This window comes from Vidua chalybeata, chromosome Z (assembly GCF_026979565.1).
Source record: "Vidua chalybeata isolate OUT-0048 chromosome Z, bVidCha1 merged haplotype, whole genome shotgun sequence".
Classification (NCBI taxonomy): Eukaryota; Metazoa; Chordata; class Aves; order Passeriformes; family Viduidae; genus Vidua; species Vidua chalybeata.
The window spans coordinates 63,621,344-63,646,994 of NC_071570.1; the positions used below are offsets into that span (position 1 = coordinate 63,621,344).

A 25,651-nucleotide genomic window follows, 5' to 3' on the forward strand; every position below is an offset into this window, starting at 1 on the left:
AGCCTTGCTGGCTGAAGAATGTGCTCCTAGCACCCTCACTGCGTGATTGAAGTTAAGTGCCAGCTCCGGAGGCGCTGAAGTGTTGGAACTGCAACTGGTGGAGGCGCGGCCGGGAGCCTCCGCCAGCCCCGCTGTGTGGGCCCGTACCTGTGAGAGACGTTCCCGGTCCGGGTCCGGTGCGCCTTCGGGTGGCCTCGTACGTGGGAGCGTTGCCGCGGTATGCCCTTAAAAATGGGGTGACTGCAATGATGTGCTAGCGCTGTCATGGGTTTGTGCTCTATTTAAAGAGACAAATTGACCTAAGGTAGAGTAGTGTAGGATTTCTGTGTTGCAGCATTTCTGACAAATTTGCTTTTGAAATTTGTTTTACACATTACTCAGGGGGGCACAAGAGTTGGTGTGGTTTTTTTATGACGGTATTTTTTGTCGTAGACTGGGATTAATTTGCTTGTAGACAATGACATGAATGAAAGTCCAAAGGTGGACGCGTTTGTCTGGTTTGTTGCATAACACCCTTTGTGGGACAAAGGGTAATCCTCTGCAACACAAACTTTACTGATGACTTCTAGAAACGAGGTTTTTAATCTTATTTTTAAAGTAGTCTGAGTATCATCACTTCTTAAGAAAAAATTACCTGTCTTCCCTCTTTGCAATGATAGCCAGTACTATAAGCATTCAATGCATCACTGAATTTGAAAATTATAATATTCCTAGAAAATTAATTTGTACGAACTTAAAAAACTCAAAAATGCCAACTACTGTAGATAAGCAGCACCATTGCAAAGCTATGGCTATCATGCGCGTGATGGCTTGGACTAGTCAATATGTCTTTTGTTGGCTTTTTTGTTAACATAACCATACATTAAAAAGCATGTGAAGATCATATCACAGACATGTGAAACAGTGGAACTTCCAGTCATTGCACCAAATAGAAGATGATGATATTATTTCAGGCTCCACATGTGTCTAGAGCTTACTTTCACAGAAACAATGTGGTTTTGTTTTCATACTGATGCTCTGTAACAGTCTTTTTTCTAGTACAATACATATACTTGTTTGTTGGAGGCTGGGAGAATTTTACCTGCTCAGTCCTTTCAGGTCTTTGGTGTCATAAGTCTGACCTAGGAGGATAGAGCAGGTGAAAAGGTGTTTGCATGTGGGTAAATAGTTATAAACTGATGTGTGAAACTGAAAACAAACATTGTTTCCCCTGTCTTTTGCAGAACTGTTTTTCAGCTGCAGTATTTTTCCAGAATAGTTCATTATGTATTCTGCAAACACCTATTCCAGAAGACAGTTCAAGGGAAAGAGCTGTAGTTCAAGGCAGTGATTGTGTGTCCTGGCAGCTCTGACTGCTGAAGGTGTTTTCAGGCAGTCAGAGCCGCAGATCTGGTGGGATATGGTGTCAGCAGCAGGGATATGGTGGACAAATTAACCTTTAGAGTTTATTCTTTGATCTTTTCAGGGGAAAATAAGTGCTACCTAGTCCTTCTCAATACTAAGTCAGCTAGGATGGCTTGAACTACCCTTGTAGTAATTTTAATGCTTCCAGATTAATCTGTGGTGGGGCAGAGGAGGAGGATTTGTATGGTCTGTGCTGTTAATACCCTTAGAAAGGGAGTAGTGAATTACACAGTGAATATTACATTGCTGAGACCAGGATTATAAAAGTTTTTGAACATACTCTTTGTTACAAGTCTTCAAGAAAGTTTAAAATATCTTTTCTCTTTAGCATGACATTTGTTTCTTTCTTAATGATTTTGTTTGTTTTGCCATCACAGCTTTTGTTTACCTAGTCTTTTTTTATATTGTTAATGCTTGAGCTAGTGATTGTGCTTTTCTTTAGTAACTTGTATGATATTGTTAGAATCGAGTCTCCCAGAGTTCCTTTCAAATTATTAAAATACTGTCAAAAATAAATTGGAATTTAAGATGACGCATATATATTGCAGGTTTTTTGTTAGCGCTAGAACAAGCAGCTGAGATTCTGACTGTACCTTTGCAAAAAGAAAAATGATGGACAACAGAGAGAAAATAAATTAACTGTATAATTGGTATTTCTTAATACCATAGTTGGCTTCTTGTTCCTGAATTAAGATTTTTCACTGGCTATTGTTTTTGACAGTAAAAAGGAAGAACTGAGGAAAAAACAAACTATGAAAGTATTGGTTATTGGCCTTGGGGGGTAAGTTATACAAAATTAAATTTCCTCTATAGCTTAAGACTAATCTTCTTCTCAGAATGATGTGATGTAATTTCTATTTCTGAATACTTAATTTTTTTTTAACTGGATTACAAATGCAACATATAATTGTATAGTTTTATAGCATGTAACTCTTAAGAAATTGTTCTGTGTCAGTTGGAGACCTCAGGTATGGGTGTCTGTAGCATCTTTCTTGGCACTGCTTGATTTACTGTACTGATTATTGAAAACTGTTGGAACATGTCAGAAAATTTCTAGAGGTAGAGAGTATTTAATGTAACTAAAATTTGGGGGAAGTTGTATTGTTTATTTGCATATAAGTATATAGAAATGTATGTGTGAGCTTGTACATATGTTTAAAAGTTTAGTTTTTGCCTTGAACTTTTTACAATGTTTTTTAACAGTGTAACAAATGGAGGGAAAACAACGCTAGCAGAAAAACTTAAGAATATGCTTCCCAACTGTGATATAATCTCTCAAGATGACTTCTTTAAGGTAACAGTTTTAATGGAAAAACCTGATAGGTGAAAGTAGGCTTGAGTAGATTTCAATTCTTTTTGCAGTTCTCCTATTGGTGAACTTTTAAAATTTGTGCTGCTTAAAGTAATGTTAATTTCACAAGAATCATAAAACAAGCACTGGGGTAACTGAAATTTAAATGACCAAACTACTGAATATACTCAGCCAAAAGAAATTTCCTGTCTTCTTTGCCACTCTTTTAAAATAAGGCATGGATGTATCATGGATGCATTTTTCAAGGCCCTTTGTGCTAATGAGTTTAATTGTACTATCTTAAGCCCACACCCATACAACAATAAGTAGTTCTTTGTCTCCCAAGTCAAAACAGAAAAACAGTTTGTATTTTGAAACACATTTTTCTCAAGTAAAGCTCTAATGAATTTAAGTAATATGATTTGAAGTGTTTGTTGTTCTAGATTAAATAAATTTTTTGTAGTCTATTTTAACAGTTGTTTACATCAGTTTAATGTTGAAGATAAATTCAACTAATTGGATACAAAAGTGTATCCTTATGTTTATAACCAGGATATGTATCTCTCAGCATGGTCATAAAAGTAACCTTGAAAAAATTAAATTTTTTTCCCCTTCAGCCAGAGTCTGAAGTAGAAACAGATGAACGTGGATTTAAGCTATATGATGGTCAGTAACTTTGATGAACTGCTTTTGAACATTGTACTGAAATTGTTGTGCTGAGCTCCAACACTTCTTTTACCCCATCCCCTCGCTCTCTTCCCTTTCAAGCAAGGCAGTAAACAAGTGGTTGTTTCAGAGCAATCCTCTTCTTAATTTCATTCAGCTCACTGAGATACCTAAGAAAACCTGCTTGACAAGTAAATAGCTCAAGCTAGTGCTTGACCTTTTCTTTTCTCTTTTGAATATTTTCCCCTAATTCTTCTCTTGTGTCTGGTTTAGTAGCAAATGGTACTGTTCACTTAGAAGTCTTGGCTTGCAGTACTGGCATAAGCTTAATCTCATCACTTGGTAATGGCCATTTTTTTTCTGCTTTCTCTGGTGCGCTCGTGGGACATCGCTATTAGGTTTTCCAAGTCAGTCAAAACTTCGGATTAACCAAAGTTTTAATGCTAGGTCTCACATAAAGAACATATATTTTTAAGTTCATGATTAATGCTGGCTCAATATATTCCTAGAGACATCAAGATCCAGATCCACTTTAGGCCAGTGTTTTGTGTCAGGTCATATCTACTCGTAAACAGTTGCTTGGTTAATAGCTAATTTCTGTTGATACTTTGTGATCACAAAATGTATTCGTGAGAGTATTGGTCAGACCCTTCAGTTGTACTTGAAAACTGGTCATTATCAGCTATGCAATCTTTGTAAATGGAATGTGAAAGTAGAGGGATAAAATGCACATTCTTATTCAAATATCCAGCATTAATGCTGCTCTTAAAAGCTCTTTAAAAATGTATTTGCTGTTATGGTATCCAAAAGTTACCTCATTTCTACCTTTTAATACTTCCTCAATATATTCTTGTGTGTCTACAGACAAAAACAGGTGTTACATTGTGCTATTTTGCTTTGTACGCCATGGTCCTTTAACTCTCTCTATGCCCACCTGATGAACTTTATTAAAACCCAAAGCAAAAAATGTTGAGCGTCTACTTCTCCCTCTGACAACTGACAAAATGGTGGAGGTCTCAGGGTTAGTAAATTTTTACAAGTTTTGTGAAGGCGGTGAGCAGTCCTTGAAGCTTCTGTCATGAAGTCAAAAGCTGTGAATTCAGTTCAGACAATATTAGATGCCATAAGTTCAGAGAGACTACATCCAATAGAAATACTCCAGTCCTGGTACAAGCTTTGGTTTCAGGAAATCATCAATAGCAAACACAGAACTACCGATATAATCTTTGGGGTAATCCTGTTCCCCTTTGTTTAAATTTGTATGTAGATTATTTGATTCTTACTGATTAATGTAGGGATACTTAAGGGTTCTTTTTTTTCTTTTTTATTCTTTGTTTTTAAGGGATGTTTAACTTTGTTTTCATCTAGTACTTGATGCCCTCTATATGGATGAAATGGTGACAAGCATTCGCAATTGGATGAAAAGCCCAGCAAGCTCAGGTGTTGTGACAGAAGAGCCAGAGAATATATGTGACAATCTGAAAAATGTTTATATTTTGATTGTTGAAGGCTTTCTCCTTTACAATTATGAGTAAGCAGTAATATGTAACCTGGTAAATAAAAAGCTACCCTAAAATGGAAGAGGGAACTAAATATGTTATTATCTTAGGCCACTTAATGAACTATGGAATAGAAGATATTTTTTGACCCTTCCTTATGAAGAGTGCAAAAGGAGAAGGAGGTAAGATTATTGACATCTTGTTTAAAAAGAGTCACTGCACCCCCTGAATTGATCCTTTTGTACTAGCTTTTCTTTAGTGCTTGTAAAATGTAAACTATTAAGATCATCTATCCTCTGCTTGTTAGTTTGAGGTGTGTTTGGTTTGGTTTTTATTTTAGAGCACATGGTTATTAAATTATGAAGTGCTTTACAAATGCTAAAAAGAGAATTTATTGTCCTGATAAATGATTTCATTACTGATTGCATATTTGAGTAAAACTATGTTGAAAATGAGAAATGGCTAAAAAAATACCAAGCACTCTTATTCTTGCTTAAATACAGTTAATTGATGATTATTCTTTGAGTAACGATGTTCACGTGTGGGTTAAGTGTATGGTTTTGTTTAGACTGTCCATTAATTTTACCGTGGATCTAAACTAGATTATTGAGCTAGTGTCTGACTTGCGTCTAAATTTGGAGCAATACTGTGTGCTTGGAATAATATCTGCACTTTGTGCAGATTCTGCACAAAGTCAGAATCTGCTGGCTGAGTGAAGACATCTTTTGTTCAACTGGCTGTGGGTGATACCATTTCATTTTCTTGGTTTCTCACTAGATTCACTTAAGACTTTAGTGTCCAGAATGGAAGAGTCTAGACTAAACAACTAGTCATTTAAAGCTTGAGAAATCTGTATACCTATTAAATAGACAAAAAGTAGCTTATTTTGGAAGTAGTGTCAATACAGTTTATCTGTAATACCTTTTACAAAATTAAAACCCCCAAACTTTTACCTTATCTTAAATGTGGTTTGATTGGCAGAAATAGGTAAGATAGCAAAAGACAGCAGAAGTTCATGTCACAGATTGAATTAAAACAAAGGAGCCTTCTTGGCTCCAACAAAACTATAGCCAGCCTTTCTTATTTTATTTTTGATAAAAGCTGTATTTAACCAGCTGACACTAGGGGAAAATATAAAACTTATATGGGAACGCATATGTATTTTTCTGTAGCACCAGAGTCTATCAGCCAGCAGATACACCAGGGTACTTCGATGGACACGTGTGGCCTATGTATTTGAAATATAAAAATGAATTGGAAGAGAATGCAAGTATGCAAGTCGGTATGGTATCCTTAATTTTAAACTTATAAAATGCTTAAGTGTGGCACTTGTGCAGTTTTTGTTGAATTGTGGGATTTTTTTTTTTTAAAGGGACAAAATTTTCTTCAAATGTTTGTGTGGCACTTAGTAGGTTTTGATGTTTCTATTAGTTTATATTTCAAGCCTATAGAGATTTTGGTTTTGTTATTTAATAATGAAAATTAGGAAGTTTTAATAGAAAATGTTCTGATCACTAATTAAGTCCTCTTAACAGGATAACACACTTATGTCTAAATAGGAAGCTTCTGAGACAGTAGCTGATGTACTGGCAGAGTTCTTCAGAACAAAACTGAAATCCTGGTGAAGTCTTGTAATAAGCTGAAGATACTTTCTAGGTGCTGACTGTCCACACTACAGTCACCAGTTTTGCATGTCAAAGCTGGGGCAGCTGTTGGGGCAGTGCCACAAGTTTGTGTGATGCTCACACTAACACAGCTCTTGGACTACCTGCTTCTGGAGTGAGGCCAGAGGGAAGGGGAGGGAAGTTGGGTGGCCTCTTCATTATTAGCACACTGCTTCTTGCTTTGCAGTAAGAATAAGAACTGCAGTGCTCCTCCATAACTTGCTCAAAGGCTGAAACTGAGGAACCTGCAATTATCTACTGCACAGAAACCTTTTTGCCAAATTATTCCATTGCTTCACTGTCCTCACATAATTACCATTATGCTTATGGAGACTTTTGTACCACAAAAAATTGTAAATGAATTATTAACTAGAATTATTTTCCATTATGTTGTTTTTTTTTTTTTTTTAACATGTAAAACATGTTTGGGGAAGAGGAAAATGGGAGGTGCTGTTCTTGTTTTTGGTTTTTTTTTTTTTCCTTCTCTTCTGCTGGCATCTATAGGAATACTGAAATCTTTGCCAATTGCCATTACAGATAGCTGGCATAGAACTCACGAACACATCTTTTTTCTTCCTCAGATTATTTGGATGGAACAAAATCCCAAGAAGAGCTTTTATCCTATGTGTATAGTGATATAATACAGGAATTAAACAAGCTGAGGGAAGAAAGTAAGTAACGTTACTGGAAATTGAATCTATATATCCTATTCCGTGTTAAAAAGAAGCTTAATACTTTTATTCGAAAGTACTACAAGAATGATAGAGATCTATATTTCTTTAAGTTCTACAATCCCATGTTTGCTCATTACTCTGAGTCTATTTCAATTAAAACTGTGAGTTCCTTGAAATGAGATGTTCTAAGATCCACATAGTTGAATCCACTATAACTTAATGATAAAACAATAATAAAAAACGTGGAAGAGAATGAATATGGGATAAAATATCAATGAAAACAAATGTGTTAGGGGAATTATATTATCACTAATATACAGTGATGTCACTTGCAAAGACTACAGGATAGATATGTACTTCGTATTTATTTTAGATCAGCAGGTCACAGCATGACAATATAGAAAGCCTGGGTTCCATTTGATATGACTTAAAAACACCAAGACTGTCATACATGGCAAGCCAACCAACAGAGCAAATGTTCTGTGTATGATCATAATGCTATTTCATATAACACAAGAGCTTTTGTAAGTAATTGTTAACTCTCTCTTGGATATGAAAACAGAGACTCCGTTTAGGAGTATGAACAGTGCATTCTTTAAATTTCCCTTAATCAATCCTGCTTTGGCTGATTGAACGTGTACATTTTAAAGAACATGAAGATTTTTGTGTACAAAATGAAACCATAAAGATGCGCTTCTGTTGGATTAATAAGCATATCTGAACATGGATGATTGCAATTTGAAATGATCATACAGGAATGACAGTGATTGCCTTGAATATTCTTAGGAGCTTATTATCACTGACAAACATGCTCAGAGAAACTAGTTGTGTAAGTTATGTAAATTTATGTAAGTTGATATGCTGCTTATTCAGTAACTGAATACAGCACAGCTAACTTATTTAGACTTGTTAAATACCTCTCTGGTGTTTGCACTGTAATTTTTGTGTTGTGTACTGTTTACAGCAGTTGGGAATAGATGTTAAGAAAATGAAAACAAACCTGAAGAGAACTCAGATTGTTGGAAAAAGGTGGGGAAATAAGATGTAGAGAATGGAGATGCATCATTGACAAGATATAGTACATATATTTTGCAGAGATTGACTGGGATGGCACAGACAACTAGATAATAAATCCATGCTTCAGGGAGGAAGAAGGAAGAAATAATTGTTATTAACATTCATAACTCACATTGAAAGTGAAATGAAACTGAAATATTGTGAGTGAAATGTTCAGAAAGCAGGAATGCCAGACAAATGTTAAAGCTTTGTTAAAGAATTTGTGTATATAGATTTACGCAAACTAGGAAATTGGATCATATTTTGTTCCTGAATAAATAATGTCTTAACTCTTATATTTTCTAGACAATAGGGTACATTTTTATGAGCCAGAATAAAAAAAAAAACTACAGACATGGAAAGGAAAGGATGGATTTTATTATTTGATATGTGACAGCTGAACTGGTCAGTGATTGAAATGTAGTACTTTATTGTAAAAGTCCTAAATCTATGTATAAGAAAAAGATGTTATCACAGATGACAGCTGTGTTTAGCTGTGTTTAAAACAAAGTGCTTCCAAATATAATTTTGTACTATTATTTTGCACTAAAAATTCTTCGTCTTGCATTTGCTCATATGCTGTGATGGACTGTCTGACTTTATACTGTATTTTTGTTTTTATTTCCCTTTGAAAAGGGTACAATTGCAAGAGATTAACTAATGCATGGAATGGCTGTGGTGGGCTGTCCTTCGCTAGCCACCAAAACTGCTCTATTACTTGCCCCTCCTCAACAGGAGAGGGGAAAAAATGTAATGGATTTGCATCTTGACTCGTGCATCAAGATAAGGACAGGAAGATCACTCAGCAGTTACTCACATGCAGTCAAAACAGACGTGGTTTTGGGAAATTATTTGAATCTACTGCCAATAAAATCAGAAATAATGAGAATTAAGAACAAATCATAAAACACCTTCCCCCCACACCTCCATTCTTCCTGTGCTTGACTTCCTGCACAAATTCTCTACCTCCTGTCTCCCAGCAGCACAGGTGGATGGAGATTGTGTTGCTCCTTCCTCTTCACAGTCCTCTGCTGCTTGAGAGTGAGGTCCCTCCCACAGGGACAGTCTTCCACTTCCACCTGCTCTGAAGAGGGAAGGAATGAACAATGGTATCACCTGACTTTATTCTCAAGTAGTGCAACACTGGTGCTGAGGCAAGAAGCTCAGTTTTGTCAGATGCTCCTATAGGGAAAAATTATAGATGAGCTCCAATACAGATCTATGCATTTGTGATGCAAACAAAACAGGTGGTCTTACTTGGCTCCTGTGTAAGACCAGTGGACCCATGTTTTCAGAGCTGGGCAGTTCTGGTTTCTACATTTGGAGGGAGTCCATAGTGGAGTTAAAAGAAGAGCAACTAAATTTCAATATCTTGAAAGCTATGAGTCAAATGGATGTAGAACTAGTATTCACCAAATCTTACAAATACTAGTCAAATACTAGTCACCACTTCCTCATTTGAAACAGATTGACCAATTTATATTAAGGTGATATTTCACACTGATAGAGGTGATAATTTATGCAGCAGACTCTGACCTTCTAAGATGTAATGCCAAAGGTGGCAGACAGTACCAGCAAGTTCAAAAGGGATCCAGAAAATTCATTGACAGTTCACCCATAAGAAGTAGTAAAAGAAGCAAGCAGTGCTATAGCATGGATGTAGAAACTGATCAGGCTCACTTGCTGTCCTTAAATTGTGTGCTCTTGCCAGTTGCTGCAGCAACTCCACTTCTGAGTCTGTTTGGTAGATAAAGTATTTTATGTGCCATTTATAAAAACTTACAGAGTTGGCCTGTTACTTGGCATGTTGGCAGAACGCTTTTGGTTTGAAGGTGTTACAGCCCTTGACAGAAAAAATATTTTTTTATCTAGTTTGCTCTTGGTGAATGCTTTTGCATTGCCAGGGCTATGATAGCTGTGAAGTGGTTGGGGAGAGCTGCATGACAGAAGCCTGTGGTTCTTTAGTGAAGAAATAGATAACTTTCTGGAAGTGGTGTCATCTGCTGGCAGCAATTTCAGGCTGTCACAAGTGAGAGAAAGCTTTGCTCTGTGTCGCGCATGTATTCAGAAATGTGGAGCGATAGAGGTGGTGGTGTTGTTCAATAAAAGGCTAATGGCTTTTTATAAGGATAGAAATACAAGTATATTATTCGTTTGATATTTAGAAGGTGATTTTCTGATGTTAAAATAACAATATGACGAGTCATAAACACTAATGTAGAAACAAACTTTTCATCTCTCAGAGCTTATGATTCCTACTCTAACCTTCAAAGTCTAAAAGCTGAATTTCTGTTTAGACTCATTGATTCAGATGTTGGTTTTGTCACACACAAGGTGTTTCCTAATTTACATACCCACTTGGGAACAATGACTCTTCTGTCCATCAAACTGGGTATGTCTTTCGTTTCTCTCTGGCACTGCCACTGAACACAGTGTCCAGTGTCCATTCACTGCCTGGTCAGTTACTGTAGCTACAAGAGAGCAGGAGCAGTGAAAGAGTAAAGTGAAAGTGTTTATTTCAGGAAGCTGATGCTCCTATTTCCACAGAGAGGAAGTCAGTGTGCCAAAACCCTTTCCTATTCCTGCTGCTTTACTTGGATTACTAAATGACTGCCCTATCTTTTGACAGACAGGAGGTATGGTAGGGCTCTTTAGGTTTTAAGACTGAGGGGATGGGCCCTTACAAATGAGTCAGTCTTGTATCAGCCACCTCTTCTCAAAGCATGGTGCAAAGGTGTGTGGTGTGACTTGCTGCATGACATGGTGTCTGCACCTGGTCAAAGCAAGTTCTGTTAGGTGGAGGAGGATGTGCCCATCATCCAAGCCAATGTATGTTGTTGGGGGGGGAAATCTAGTATTTAGTTACTCACGTATGGTTAGACACTTTGCTTTTCCCTCCCCACAGTTGGTCCTTGCCCGTCTTCCCCAGGAAACATCATCCGTCTTCAGTCTGGTGCAGAGTGTGAAGTAGTGCCTCTTGTCAGCACAGTGACCTCGTTGCCCCGGCTGCCTGCCAGCCGGGATGGGTGTGTACCTGAGCCGGGAGCCGGCAGCCGGGCGGAGAGGCGAGGTTTGAGTGCTGAGCCGGTACTTCCTGTGCCTGGGCACCCCCGAGAAGCCCGGCAGCTGGGCATCCTCCCCGGTACGCCTGAGGTGCGTCAGCGCCGCTTCACACACCGGGGCCGGACACCGCGCCACAGCCAGCGTCCCCTGCGATGCCAACCGGCTGGGGAGCGCGCAGCGCTCTGCCAGGGAGCCGCCCCCGCTCCCGGTCACACCGGTTCGGGAGCGCCGCGCCCCCACCTACCGGATGGGATGCGCATGCGCGTAGCTAGCCCCGCCCTCCTCTCGCGATACCCTTTGTGGGGTTGACGGCGCGCGGCGGAAGGGCGGCGGTGCGCGTGCGCGCCGGCCGTGCCCGCGGGCGCAGGAGGGCGCGGGGGATGTCGGCCACGTGCGCCGTGTCCCAGAAAGCGCCGCTGCCGAGGCCGCGTCCCCAGGGCGAGAGGGAGCCGCCCGCCAAGGTGATGCGCAAGGGGCTGCGGCGAGGCCGCGAGGAGGAGCGGGAGCAGCTGCCGTGGCCGGGAGAGAGCGGGAGCAGCATGGGCGCGGAGGCTGAGGCGGAGCGGGCGGCACCGCTGAGCGACGAGGGGCGGAGGCGGCAGCCTCTGGAGCCGAGGGCGCCGACGACGGCGTCGGCCAGGGCGGTGGAGGAGGAGGAACGTCTGGAGCGGGAGCATTTTCGGAGGATCATCAACGCTTTCCGATACTACGGGTAATTGAGGCCCGCCCTCCGGGCGTCGGGCCCTGCCGGGGTCCCTCCTCTTGCCGAGCGGCCGCCGCAGGGTTCGCGGCGGCCCCGGGAGCAGGGCGCTCGCTCTTGGTGCGCGCCGTGCAGCTGCCTCCCGCTCTGCGCTCCGTGCTCAGCACCGTGCTGGCGGCGCGGTGCGCAGCCCCAGTCGGCAGAGGGCTTCTGCACGGCTTTCCTTTCGGTTTACGCGCAAAGTCGCCTTGATATCTGTTAATTCGAAAACATCAAACCTGAAAAGAGTCCCTTGAGGTCTCTTAGGAGATAAAATGCTCTGAGACGCTGTACAGCCCACAAAACAATAGTATTTCTTGCCGGCAAAGAAATGCAAAATGCAGTTTCGATTATGGGTGGAAATTCTTGAAAGGCGTTTTACTTTGCAGAAGAGATAAGACCTATTGCTAGGGATTATGTATGCCGGTTTTGATAACATCTGTTGAGTCAGAAGGAGGTTTGCTGGCTCCATAGAAATGAGCCAGCGGTGATGGGGAATACCTAGTTTTAGGACTGAATCCGTTTAGTAGACGAGGAAGCAAGTTACTCGCATTGCAAGGTAGTTGAGCCTGGCTGGAAAAGTCCAGCCAGGGAAAGTGTTTTGGTAAACCGTTTCCTGTTTCTAGGTTTGGGAAGCAGATTTGTACTTCGGCTAACAAAGCCCCATCATGTGGCTCATTACTATGTGCTGGACCCTCTTTTGTCAATGTAGGACAGGCATTATATGTACATCGTAGTGAGGTTCTTGGGAGGGGTGAGTGATACTTACATAATTTCTTCTATTTGAGATTTGTCCATGTAAGTTTCATTTGTCTTCCAGGACAAGTGTTTGAGCCAGAGGTTGGTCTGAATGATGCTTTGATGTCTCTTCCAGAGTGAATTCTCAAATTCAATTTGGACATATCGAAAGACCTAGTTAATTAAAAGTATCTAATACTGATTGCTACTAATTATTTCCGACCTGTAATTTATTTCTATTAGTGGTATAATTGCACCCTCAGGCCTTAGAATCTGGGAGTATCTTTCTCAGCCTTCTGCTGAACCGTGGCTTTGGGTTGCTTTTGAATGCTTGTTTCAGTAAAAACATAAGAAAAGGATGTGATTTGGATTTCCAGTATAGAAATTCAATGAAATTATCTCTGTCTCAAAGAAATAATTCCATGTTTAGGTGAAATTACATATATTGGTACTTAATAAATGGGATTTTTGTTTTCTCATACATATTTCCAGTTAACTTGGAAACATCTGTTTGAATAAGATCTTTCAGATCTTGTTCTTGTCTTCTAGACATAAAAATTTTCTGTTTTCTGTTAGTTGTTCTGCTAGATGGTTGTAATTTAGGATAAAAGGGTGGAGAATAAGGTTCAAAGGTTTTTTTGCTGATAAAATTTCAGGAAGATATTTTTGAGCTAAGCTGATGTGCTTTATGTAGAGCATCAGTTTATTTTTTTTTCTCTTGTTTTTTTTTTCTGTTTCTTGTCCTTGAATGTAATTTTAAGCCAGTATTGCTATTGCAGTGAACAAGCTCTTCTCAGTAACACGTGAAAGAGATATTACCTGGTCAAATTTCTAGAATGAGGTTGTAACTAAAATGCCAGCAATTGCAGCTGTCTCTCATAATGGCTAGTTTTTTCAGCTTTGTGCTGCTGTATGCTGACACAAGATTTGGGAAACTTCAGTATGACTAGACCAGCTAAAGTCATTTGGTGTTCAGAAGGGTCAGTATCACTTATTGGATTATCTCTCTAGAGTTGTCATAACAGTGATTTGCTACTATAGTTCTGTCAGTTTAGACAGAAATCAAATCTAGCAAATTATCGGAAGAATCATCATTTTTATGAAACTTTTATCCTGGGGAAGTGGAAAATTATTGCACCAGTCACTTGATCATGTTCACAGTACTTATGAGGAATATGCTGTTAAAAGAAGGTAGCTTAGTATCTTAGTGGGGCTTCCAGAACTCTGGTATGGTCCAACTGAGACTTTTACAGTTCTCCTGAAAGCAGTGGATATTGAGGATCCCAATCCCCACTCCACATCTTGTTGTTTCTGTAACCGAAGCTTACCACTGTATTCAAATTAATTCAATTTAAATTGGATTTGTGAAACAAACTTGGAAGATGGTTGGTTGTTAAATTTTATAGATCCAAGTGTTAAGGTATTGATCACCTGCTCTGGAAAAGAGTGGCTGAGGATGAAACAGTGAGGAGGAAAGTATAGTCCTCTGAAACTTGAATGTGTTTAAATAAAGTGGTTAGATAGAACTAGAGCTTAAAAGAATTTTTGCCTAAAAATTCTAGAAGACTTTCACTTTCTGTGTTATAAAGACAAATAATTGTAATAGCTTAGAGTGAATTATTTGCATGTGTGTATATTGCTTCTAAATATTTAAAACTTTTGCTTTTTAGAACGAATATGCATGAACGAGTGAACAGAACAGAGAGGCAGTTTAAGTCTCTCCCAGCTAACCAGCAGAGTCTTCTTCCTCAATTTCTTCCTCACCTTGACAAGATTCGGAAGTGCATTGATCATAATCAAGAAGTACTACAAACCATTGTGAATGACTGTGTTCATATGTTTGAAAATAAGGAATACGGAGAAGATGTATGTTAAAATGGACTTTTTTCTTGCTCCAGAATTAAATTCTATATGCCTTGGGATTTTGTACATTTGTTTTTAATACATCAAACCTCCAACTTTCTTTTCTTTTGCCTTCCTTGTTTTAGTGTTTTTTGTTTGCTCACACTTTTCTCTCTCTTATATTCCACATTTTGCAGAGCTGATGTTTAATGTAACTGTTTGTTGTTAGGTCTGTTAGTTACTCTTAAGAAAATTAACTGTGAATCTGGCAAATCATTGTAAAAAACTAGCTGTGAATCTGGCAAATCATTGTTTTCACTGCAGAGTTCTAGCTTTACCCTGGTTACATTATAAAGTTATTTTTTTCTGTTAACTATATAGAATATAAGTGAGATTGTCTGTCTTCATATAGGTTCGTATATGTTGCAACATTATAAATTGTTTGCAATTCTAGATTGTAAGTATTTTTAATGTTGTTATTTGTAAACACTTTTTTACTACTTGACCTACTTTCTATCAAAAAAAATTACACCAAAACTTAAAGGACTGAAAGAGATGGAAACTGAAGTCCTCCCTGGATACAGGCAAGATACAGTAAGGGGCAGCTCTAATGTAAGCTTCTCAGTTTTGCCTTACCAGTATCCAAAGGGATCCTTTTTTTCAGGGTATGCAGATATATATTATCACTGGCTAAGCCCTGATCCATTCCTAAGTAGGGACTACCAGTTGTGCTTTGCTGTGTATTGTTTGTTTGATATGGAAACTGGACTTTTGAATGCCAAAGAGAGGCCAGCAAACTCAGTTTGTGTAGGATGTTAAGGTGGGTTCAAGCTTAGGTCTCAGGAGTGACAAAGCTGATAATCCCAGCAGTTCTTGCAGCATGGCGTTTTTTCTCTTCATAATTTGCTTTCTTCCCCCCTTCCCCCTCCCCAGTACTCCAGATATTTGGTATGTTTTCCACTAATTTTTTTTTTCCTCTCCACTTTATTCAGGGAAGTGGGAAGATTACACCAGCTTCAACATTTGACATGGATAAATTAAAGTCCACATTGAAACAATTTGTGAGAGACTGGAGTGAAGAGGGAAAGTCTGAGAGGGATTCCTGCTACCAGCCAATTATTAGTGAAATTATAAAGAACTTTCCAAAAGAAAAATGGTAATAGTGTCTTAAAGCTTTTATTTATTTGGACTTACATTGTTGTACAAATCTAAAACAGAATTTATGGAGTAATGAAAAGCTTTGTTTCAAAAGTAGAATATTTTTTATGAATTTAGTGGAATTTATTTTTTAATCGAGAAATTTTTTATTTCTAATACAAGATGCTGGAAAAGAGTAAAATCATAAGCTTCACAAAGTAATACCAGGTAAACCTGTAATAATTTTTGTTGTTGTTTTGCAGCTGGGTGTAACAATATATATAAATCTTAAAAGTCAGAGACTTCAGCAAGTTAACTCAGTTGTGCTAACCTCAGTTAGTGAGGTAAAGTTTGCAGGTTAGGAGATTCTCAGAGTGTATCTGCTGCAGTTGAAAGGAAGGACTCTGACAGCAGGAACTAAGGCTTTTACTCTTCATTATGGAAAAAAGGAAGAAGACTTAACCTCTAGTGCAGTTGCACTTAATTGCAAGAATTAACTCTGACAATAGTAAATTCTAACCTTGGTTTCAGACAGCTGTTCTAAGAAAATTCTTAAGGCTTTGTTGCACATTTGAGGGCTATTTTGTAAGTATTGGCTTGTTAACAGTGCCAAAATAGTCATAGATGCAGGGGTTCTAGTTAATTTAGGTAGAAGGATACTAGTAAAGTCTCAGAAGGTTATAGTCCTGTAAGAAGTCCATGTTTATTGGTACTGTCAATCAATCCAGTCATCTTAAAGTACATTTTAGTTTAAACTGTTTTTTACAGTTTAAAAACTGGGAAAATGTGAGAATTTTTAATCATAAAGTTAACAGGTAGGTTTGATATAGCAGGTTATTATTGTGGTGTTTTTTCTCTCTCAGCAGCTGTTAATAATGCTCGTGTGAATTTAAAAAGTCTCTTCCACTAGCCATTGTTTAGTTTCGGTAGTAAAGACTGTTTGTGGTGGGAGAATACGGAGTATAGATGGTTTCTGTTTTGCCTTGAACTGACTTACCTAAAGATACATACACCTTTAAAAATGTTTTATCTGCAAGTGAATTTTCTGTAATTTTTCTAGTGCTAATGGTGCCTCACAAAAGATAAAAAATGAATTAAATACTGCAGGTGTACCTCTGATGTGTAGATCTGTAGGAAAACTCTTGGTTAGTTTTGCAAGAAGTCATTCTAATCTCCAAAGTAGCAATTCAGCTTTTGTCTGCTAGCTGTTTATGGATTTTGGTTATAGGAGAAGTAGCTTACGTCAAATCTTAAGAGATTCATGACTGAGGCTGGAAAATCTTGACTTACATTTGTCATTAATGAACTCTATTTCAAAACCTTCAATTGATATTAGGAAGTAACATGTGGTAACAGATAGGGTGAATCTGAAGTTGACAGCTTTGTGCTTCTTTATAGGGAATTCTAGTGGTTGTTGTCAGACAAAACTGATGTGGCAGAGCATTGCTCCCTTTTGTGGTAGCTCTGAAATACTATCTGAGTTTTATTTTGTCTCTGCTGAAATCTCAATTCATCGCTGTATGGATCAAACATCTCTACTACAAGTTTGAGTTAATCAAACAGCATTTTTTAAATTTCTAAGATGTATATTACTTAAGTTATCATTGTGGACCTGTTGTAGCACTTAGGTAAAACCTTTTCTCTGTTCACATATTGTTAGCTACTGCTGTCAGCTCACTCATTTTTCCTGGTGACAGAAGGCTCTTCTGGTTAGGTGTACTTTCCTTTTTGAGGTAAGAAGCAGAGTCATGAGCTATCAAGCTTAACTGGCAGTGCCATTTCACCCTTGTGCAAGAAATAACTTCCCTGGTAGGGTTGGCTAGCTGGTAAATCTGGGGTTTTTAGACAAATTTTATACACTCTTCACTCTCCAGTGACAGAACCTGAGGGAATGGCATGCAGCTGAGTCAGGGGAGGTTTAGGTCAGATACCAGGAAAAAAATACCCTCTGGTGGTTGAGCACTGGAGCAGGCTCTTCGGGGAGGTGGTTACAGCACCAAGCCTGTCTGATTTCTGGAAGTGTTTGGACAATATTTTTAGGCACATGGTGTGACTCTTGGAGTGTCCTGCATAGGGCCAGGAGCTGGATTTTCTTACCCTGACAAATCTATTCTAGCTCGGCATATTCTGTGATTCAGTGATCTTGGAGTGGAAAAGTTTTTTCAGTTTGAAGGGATTCAGAGGGTCTGAACTGACCACAGTGAGTTATTCTGTCTGTTGTTTATAGTGGGAGAGGACTGACTATGGACTCTAATGTGTGAAAGAAAGCAGCCTGTAAATGAACCTCAGAATGCAGCTTTGTATTGCTTTAGAGTTTCCTTTTGTAGCACAGAGCACTAAAGTCTCCTGAAAGAATGAAATGAAAATGCAAGAGAAAAACTGCACTGGGTGAAAAAAAAAATATTTTCTAAATGTATTTTGTGTTGAAAATGATAAATGTTTTTAATTTGAAACTGTCAGTGCCGGTTGACTTTTACTTTGTAAAAGGAATTGCAGTACTCATCAAATTTGTAATACTCAGTGGAATGGTACCTTCAGTTTCTAGGTAACATAATTTGTTGATGTTATTAATTCAATGCATTGGAAACATGTGAAAATGGAGTTTAAATTTTTGAAACTTCTGAAGTATGTTTCACTCTGTGCTTGCGCACTTTATAGCATTGCAGTTTGCAAGATTGACACAAATGGGTTCAATTGGTATGTAAATAGGCAAAGCAGTGAAGTGTTGTATATGCTTGCTTTTGGGAAGTAGAAGTAGTGCAAGCAATGGTTGAAAGCAGCTGTAAATCAGAATAGTTATGTAGTAGGTGCTACTTATGATGTGTTTCAGTCTAGTCTTCTGATTAGGCTGTCATCTAAATTAAATGGCAGAAGCTGTTCCTGCCTCTTTCTGCTTAGCACCTTAACACAGACTCTGTTAGCAGAGTCAACAAAGCAGTTTCAAGTAAACCTCATGAGATCAGGTCTTCCTGAACAACTGATAGATTTCTTGCATTCTTCATGTTGGAATTTGCGTTTCAGCTCACAGGAGCTCCGTACTATTTCAGTGTCTTGGATTAGAATGAACCTACTTGCTGTAGGAGAAAATAGTAAAACATAGGTACATTTTTATTTCTTTATCTATGTATTTATTGAAGTGTTTCTATAGGGAAGTATTAAGTTGAAAATCTAAATAAGCATACTCATAATTATTTTTTGCTTCCCCTTTCTTTCAGTCATCTTGGTTTCCTTTCACTTCTAATGTTGCTTTTCCTGCTTAGGTGAAACGATGTTTCACCTAATGATCATCAGCTTCTTGTCCAGAAGAAATCTGTGAAATAATTAACTTTTTTGTTAATTATCATTCCATGGCCAAAACCAACCTACTTGGGTATTTTTTCCAGTTTTCTCATAAACTAGGCCTCTAGAATGAGGTATAACTTGAAATTCATCTGTGTCATGCTGTCCAGCTATCCAGTATTTTACAAGATGCTGACAGAGAAACCCAAAAGAAATTACCAGAGCTTAGTTTCCTTTTAATATGAAAAACAGCTTATTAGTTCTGAGCCTGAGCTTGACTGTACTTTTTGAGTGTGCTCAGTCACATTTAGAGTGGAGTTGAAATTTCTGCTTTATTTGAATTTTATTTGACTTTATATGAAATGCATTTGTCCTTGCAGGTCTTTGTACTTAGCCTAAACTTTGCTTTAAACATTGAATTTAAGAGCAAATAGGTTGTCAGTGTTATTGCATCACTCAGGTGCTTTGCAGGTCTTTAAATGAAAGTATATAAAACTCAGCTGCCAAGTTCAGAGAATTGCTCTTAAAATGATTGTGCTGTTTAGCATTTGTCTTAAAAAAAAAAAAAAAAACAGTAACAATATGATTGAAGTAAAATAACAAAATATGGGGTACTGAGAATTGGATCTGTTTATGATCTAAATTTACAGACCTCGTAAATACTAGGAAAGGAGTCCCACAGTATGTTCCTATGTGTATTTCCACTGATCAGAAGCCCATCACAGTGTGAGATATGTCTTTATTACTTCATTTGATAAATTGAACTGCTCTGTTTAGTTTATGAAAATGAGGATTGTGTTTGATCAGACACCCTCATTTTTATTTTGCTAAGCATGTTTACCCCTTCAGCACCATTACTTCTTTTTTACAACACAATAGGCATGAATTAAGCCTCCATTTTTATCATGTTTAATTTCCCCCTTTTAAAAAGGACACCTTTAAAAAAGTTTAAATCTTCATTAATATCAGTAGTCTTCTAAAAGCTGAAAATACATCACACTGAAACATGCAGTGTGAAAAGGGCATGAAAGATTTGTTTCTGATATTTCTCCATTGTCTTTTTGAAGAGGCTTCTGCAGTTTCAGTAATTGAGCGGAATAGTACTGTGCAGCCCTCTTCTCTGCTGCTTGGCCAGCACCTTTCCCCACACCTGTCAGGTTAATAGGTTGATGCTGCCCACAGGTGTTCAGTGGGTACTTGTTGGATGCTCCTTCATGTTCCTAACTGCTGCTAGATGAATGTCATGGAAATCCCGTCCTTGCTGATTGGTTCCAGGGTAGTTTTCCTTGTGGATCACTTTGGGTTATTATGTTACCACAGTTATTGGTTTGTTTTTTTTAGTTAACTTTGTAACTGCTGTAATCAGATTACCACCAGAGAAAAGCTATTTTTCTAGCTTCTTAAAGGACAATAGCCATTAAAGAAGCAGTTTCTGTGCAATTAAAGATTTTTAGATATTATAAGGATTCAAAATTCAACATAATTCATTAACAGTTTGTCACAAACAGTTCAAGTCTTGAAAAAAGTGTGACTTTTTTTTTCTAATAAGGGGATGCTATCAAGAGTAAGTTTGCCACATACATAATTTCTCAGTCTGTAAATCCAAAAATATGCTCTTGGAAAGTTAGTGTCAATGTTAGTGGACTGAGATTTGTTTATATTGTATTTTATTAGATGTGCTCTGTTGCTGAAATGAAGTTGTTGTAGGAGCATTCTCCAGCAACTGATCTGAAGAGTCGTGATAGAAATTAAATTGCTAACAAATTTCCAGACTTTAATCCCTAAATAAAAGTGCAAATGAAAGCGCAGTTAAGTCTGCACTAGAAAAAGAGAATAGAAGACTATTTGCTAATTGTGAATTGGGAAAGTTTGTTTAGAAGTACAAAAACTTTATATATTGTGAATGAAAAGATAAAGACAACTACAGGCAATTTAAAATCAACTCATTGGACTGTTAGAGGTTTTTTCTTATTTCAGGGTTCATAAAGGTGCAGATTTCAAAATGTGAATATACCTGCATATGTTTTAGCTACCAGGTTGCTTTAAGAAAAGACTTCTAATCAGTGTGTTGTAATCTTGATAGTGGTTTATGGCTTATCATCCCATTTATCACAGAAGTGTCCACATGGTGGTGCTAAAAATCTGTGTAGGGCTAGTCTAAGTATTTTATAAATAAAGTGAAATTGTAAGGAAATTGAGAAATACATTAGGTCAGAAAATCTATTTGGAATAATGGTGTACCATTTGTACTTTTCTTATAAATAAGAAAAGCTCTAAGATAGAAGCTTTTCTGGCTTCTACCAGGAGACACATTTTCTTCTTCCTTCTCATGGTTCCCTATTTTCAAAAATTTCATATTGAGCATGTAGTTTTCTCCTGAAGTATTTTTTTTCAGAAGGACTTTGTGCTAGCTTCTGGTTTCCCCTGTAGAAGAGAGGTAATGAGAACCATTTCTTCACAGGAGTGTTCTTAAGTAATAACACAGTCTTGATTTCCAGCTTGTTAAGTCAGAAGAAGAGCTTGGATGTATAATGGAATGGAAATGAATGGGATGATTTTCCATTTTGGAGACTTCACTAACTGGATGATGAAATCAAAACTCAAAATGCACTGTTAAAACTCAAAATGCACTGTTAAAACTGCTTTGTTAGATTGTGTGGTCTTTAGAAAAGAATAATACTTCCTTTTGGTTTTGGGTAATAGTGTTCAGAAATTTACAGCTTTTAGGATCTGTGTATCTCCTTTATTCATCTTCATGCTTGTGTGGCATCCTTACTCTTTTTAACCCTTTTTGGCATTCTGAATTTTTAAGTAGTCAAAAGGCTTTGTGGTTTGGTGCCTTTTATCCTTTGGAACTGGTGGTTCTGGCCTCCTTCATGTACTTGCATACATTCTGAATTATTCATCAGATTGTGGAGATTATATGTTTTCATTTCTCATGTTAAAATACTTGGGATTTGGTTTTTTCTTTTCTTGCAAGATAAAAAAATATGTCTGGAATGCTTTCTGATTATCAGTGGGGCTTAAAGAAAAATATATTGTGCTATATGATAATATTCTTCAATTCACTTGAGAAATTTTTGGCTGGATAACTGTAGAACTTTTAAGGAAAACAAATTGTGTATAGCATTTATGCTCTGTATTCTGAATGAGGGTTGTATATGTTCCTTTGAGTAATTTCTGTGAATTATTTTGACTGTACAATTAACCAACCTGATCAGGGTAGGTTCAGCTTCATTTAAAAGTGAAGTCATACAGGAAACATAATACAGTATCTAAGTATATGGTGGGAAAAATGTTTGGCTGGACCTCTAAGTTGTGTTAAGGGGTATCAGATAAAGACTTAACTATTATTTTTGTTCTGTTGCAGGGATTTCTCCAAAGTTAATATCCTGGTACCTGGTGCTGGGCTAGGTAGATTGGCGTGGGAAATAGCTATGCTCGGTTATGCTTGCCAAGGAAATGAATGGAGCCTCTTTATGCTCTTTTCTTCTAACTTTGTACTCAACAGGTATATAGCTTATGTTTTACTTGCTGAATAAAACCTAGAGAGGCAAAATTATAAATGAGAGAAATCTGAATATATACGTCTCAAAAGAATAGATTCATAAGTTTTACTACAAGGCACACATACTCACTTTTTAGAATGCTTTAAGGAAAAAAAAGTCTTAGGGATAAATGGGGAAGGAAGTATTGTATCTGAGTCATTAAAATTACAGGAAGCATGGCTTTCAAGTTGTGAGATTTAAAATCTCTGAATTGTACAACAGATTTTCTGCAAAATTGTGATTAGGTTTTATGATTTATTTCACATCTGTTTCTGTAAAATTGACACCTGTCTTACTGTTACTGAATATGGGCTAGTAAATCCGTCCATGTTATTTAGTAGTGGTGATTATTAACAGAGGATACCTGTTAAAAAAAAAATTATCACCTTCCATACTAAAATTTTAGGCACTGTTTTGACAAGAAAAACAATAACTGAAGCATGCTGAGCAAGAGGCTAATAGTTCCACAATTATGCTCAGATAATAAATTTAAATGTAGTAAATTTCATGTTACAGGTTTTACTTAAAATGACATTTCTACATTTGATATTCTGCCACTTGCATTGGAATTACTGTTTTCTAAATTACTTTGTTAGGGAAGAAAAAAGGCAGCACATGCAACTGTTCTTTTAAGAAACAGAGTGGGAAAGCTGTAGGTGGGCAAGTATTGAAAGAGGTCGGGAGGATGTTTTACTGCGGGGAGCAGGGGGTGATTAGTCCAAGTTCATAAAGGCAGAATTTGATAGTTCATTCATCAGTCTGAAATTATACACCTCTGCTGAAAATACCTAAACAATTGGCCTTTTTTTCTGTATTACCATATCATTTTGGAGACTGTTTTATAGACTGATTATCCACAGCACACTGTGATGCTGTGCATCTCACACAGCTTCTGTTCCAAAACAGCAAGGGGAAGACACTGCATGGTGCCTGCTGAGTGTCTGCATATAGAAATAGTGCTCCATGTGATGATAATAGATGTTTACTGGAGGCTCATTTCTTCTTTTTTTCCTGCATTATTCTCAAGTGACTCATTTGGTGATGAAATTGTATATTATGATTGATCTGACTAATGCCTTTTAGCTGCTAAAAGGAAACAATATTCCTCTTATATTTGGGAACTTCAAAGCAGCATAGAAGCATTAATTTCCCATCTTTTGGTGCGCTGATCAGCTGTTGCAGAGGTTAGGTAACTTCACCCCTACCCTCTGATGACATACTTCCTTAAATACTTCCTTAAATAAATAATTCCTTAAATAAAGAGTCTTTGCCTATATGTGAAATTATCCTAAAGATTCATGCTTTACTAATGGTAGTAATTTTAGCATTTAATGCTCATGTAGTGTTTCCTGTTCATGTAGGATATTTAGCAAAGAGGTGTATATGCATTAAACTTGCTAACAATATAAGATTTTGGACAGGAAATTGAGTGTTGTGCAACTGCTGTAGTCTTTATCTTTGCTGAACAAGTTATCAGTTATATTGTTAGCATGGAAGAAAATGCTGCTAGCATGACTGAGCAGCAGTCAATTTAGTTGAAGTCCAAGCATCCCTTTCTGCCATATCTAATTGTGGACTTGATGTAACCTTCTGTTATAAATTAGGGACTTGAAGATTCTTTCAGTTTAGTCTGAAGTAGCTGTTCACAGTTAGCCTTCTGAAATGCACATTTATTTTTCTGAAACTGGAAGAAACAGCCATGATCAATATAAGCTAAAGATAATACCTAAAGAAGAGTGGTCAGAAAAAAAAAAGAATTTGGCAATTAGTTTTTAACTGTCTCAATTTAATTTGTACTTATTTTTAGTTGATAAAAGCATGAGGATTTTGCTCATCTGTGCTTATAGTTTTACAACTTACAGCTTTACCTTCTTTCTCTGACAGTGGTTTATATTTAGGAAGACAAAGTACTGTTTTGAATGCCAAGCATTGCTACATTAGGCTCCTAGATGTGGTACACTGGCTTAATGTTTCTGTGTGCGAAGTGGTATTTGTTGATTTTCACACATTTTTAAAAAAACTTCCATATCTCTGAAATCATGAACTTTTGTTACAGTGGATAAAGTTGCATGGTATGGTATGTAGAGTGTGTATCATAGTGTAACTGTGGTCACTGTAAATATCTGAAATTATTTCGAGTTTGTTATTCTGTTGAGGAAACTCTAATTTGAGAATAAAATGACCCTAGACTAGTTAACCTGCAGTGGCTCCAAGGCTGCTTCAGTCCTTGTATGGGACATTTTGCTTTCCCTTGTTTGCCTAAGGTTCTTACATGGTGTACATTCTTTACTTTCTGGAAAGAATATAATTTTAGATAAATCTTGACACTTGGAGGAGACTATTGGTTGTGTTTGTTGCATGTCCATTAATGCCTTAGGATGAAAACAGTTAAGTTACATTTTTATGTGTATACCCGTGGTGAGAAGCGAGATTTGACCTACCCATTTTTTCCAAAACTGTATTTTAAGCTAAATGTTGAAGAGTGAACATTTCCCTATGGAAAGTACTGAAGTGTGTCACACTTAAATATGTTAGATGTTTATAGTAGAATGTGTATTACACATCTTTTGTTGTACGGATGGAATTACCAAGGACTGGACTACTTGGTTTTGAAGTAAAAATTGTTGAAACTGGAAACAGGTTTTCAAGCTTGTATATGAAAGAGATTGCTATTTTCTATTAAATTGGAACTGTTTCCAAGTCTATTTGAACAATGAACTCCTTTCTAATCTTTTTTTTTTAATTGCTCTTGAAGTGGTTAGGGGGCTTTTTTTGTTGTTTTGTTTTGGGTTTGCTTTTTTTAACCAACTGCATATGTCTGGTATTTGTTTATACATGAAAAAAGTCATTGAACACTGTAGACTGCAGCTTAAGTTTTAGTTATTAATTGATAAAATGAAATAGAGATATGACATGGAGATGGTAAAAGATATTATTTCAAACTCTTTATCACAAATATATTCTAATCACCAGCCAAAAGAATGCACTTTCTGTAACCCAGATCACTTGCAGTTCATGAAATGCTTGATGATATGTATTTTGTGGGACAGA

At 37.4% G+C, this 25,651-nt stretch overlaps 2 protein-coding genes and 1 long non-coding RNA gene across 10 annotated transcripts in view; 2 read left to right on the forward strand and 1 right to left on the reverse strand.

The window, feature by feature from the left end:
• The first annotated feature begins 56 nt into the window (after positions 1–56).
• On the forward strand, positions 57–14,540 carry NMRK1 (nicotinamide riboside kinase 1). Of its 6 annotated transcripts, XM_053932100.1 has the most exons (10): positions 135–217; positions 2,126–2,185; positions 2,608–2,698; positions 3,313–3,361; positions 4,730–4,892; positions 4,971–5,042; positions 6,033–6,142; positions 7,106–7,195; positions 8,163–8,227; positions 8,891–8,982. In XM_053932100.1, the coding sequence occupies exons 2-9, from the start codon at positions 2,157–2,159 to the stop codon at positions 8,180–8,182; spliced, it is 624 nt and encodes a 207-aa protein (XP_053788075.1). In that variant the 5' UTR covers positions 135–217; positions 2,126–2,156; the 3' UTR covers positions 8,183–8,227; positions 8,891–8,982. The 6 variants fall into 6 exon arrangements, with proteins under 6 accessions (XP_053788076.1, XP_053788075.1, XP_053788073.1 ...); XM_053932101.1 differs by lacking the exon at positions 8,163–8,227 and having other exon boundaries at positions 57–217; positions 8,891–9,143; XM_053932098.1 differs by lacking the exons at positions 8,163–8,227; positions 8,891–8,982 and adding an exon at positions 14,465–14,540.
• LOC128782027 (uncharacterized) lies at positions 8,613–11,573 on the reverse strand. Of its 3 annotated transcripts, none has more exons than XR_008428621.1 (2): positions 11,125–11,573; positions 8,613–9,338 (listed from the first exon to the last, which is right to left on the reverse strand). It is a non-coding gene; the product is annotated as an uncharacterized LOC128782027 (long non-coding RNA). The 3 variants fall into 3 exon arrangements; XR_008428622.1 differs by having other exon boundaries at positions 8,613–9,436; positions 11,125–11,540; XR_008428620.1 differs by having other exon boundaries at positions 8,613–11,027; positions 11,125–11,540.
• Positions 11,635–25,651, forward strand: part of CARNMT1 (carnosine N-methyltransferase 1) — a 21,179-nt gene continuing 7,162 nt past the window's right edge. The window contains exons 1-4 of the mRNA XM_053932093.1: positions 11,635–12,029; positions 14,465–14,660; positions 15,629–15,792; positions 22,423–22,563. Of these exons, the coding sequence (XP_053788068.1) occupies positions 11,698–12,029; positions 14,465–14,660; positions 15,629–15,792; positions 22,423–22,563 (833 nt within the window). The 5' untranslated portion in view covers positions 11,635–11,697. The remainder of the gene's footprint in view (positions 12,030–14,464; positions 14,661–15,628; positions 15,793–22,422; positions 22,564–25,651) is intronic.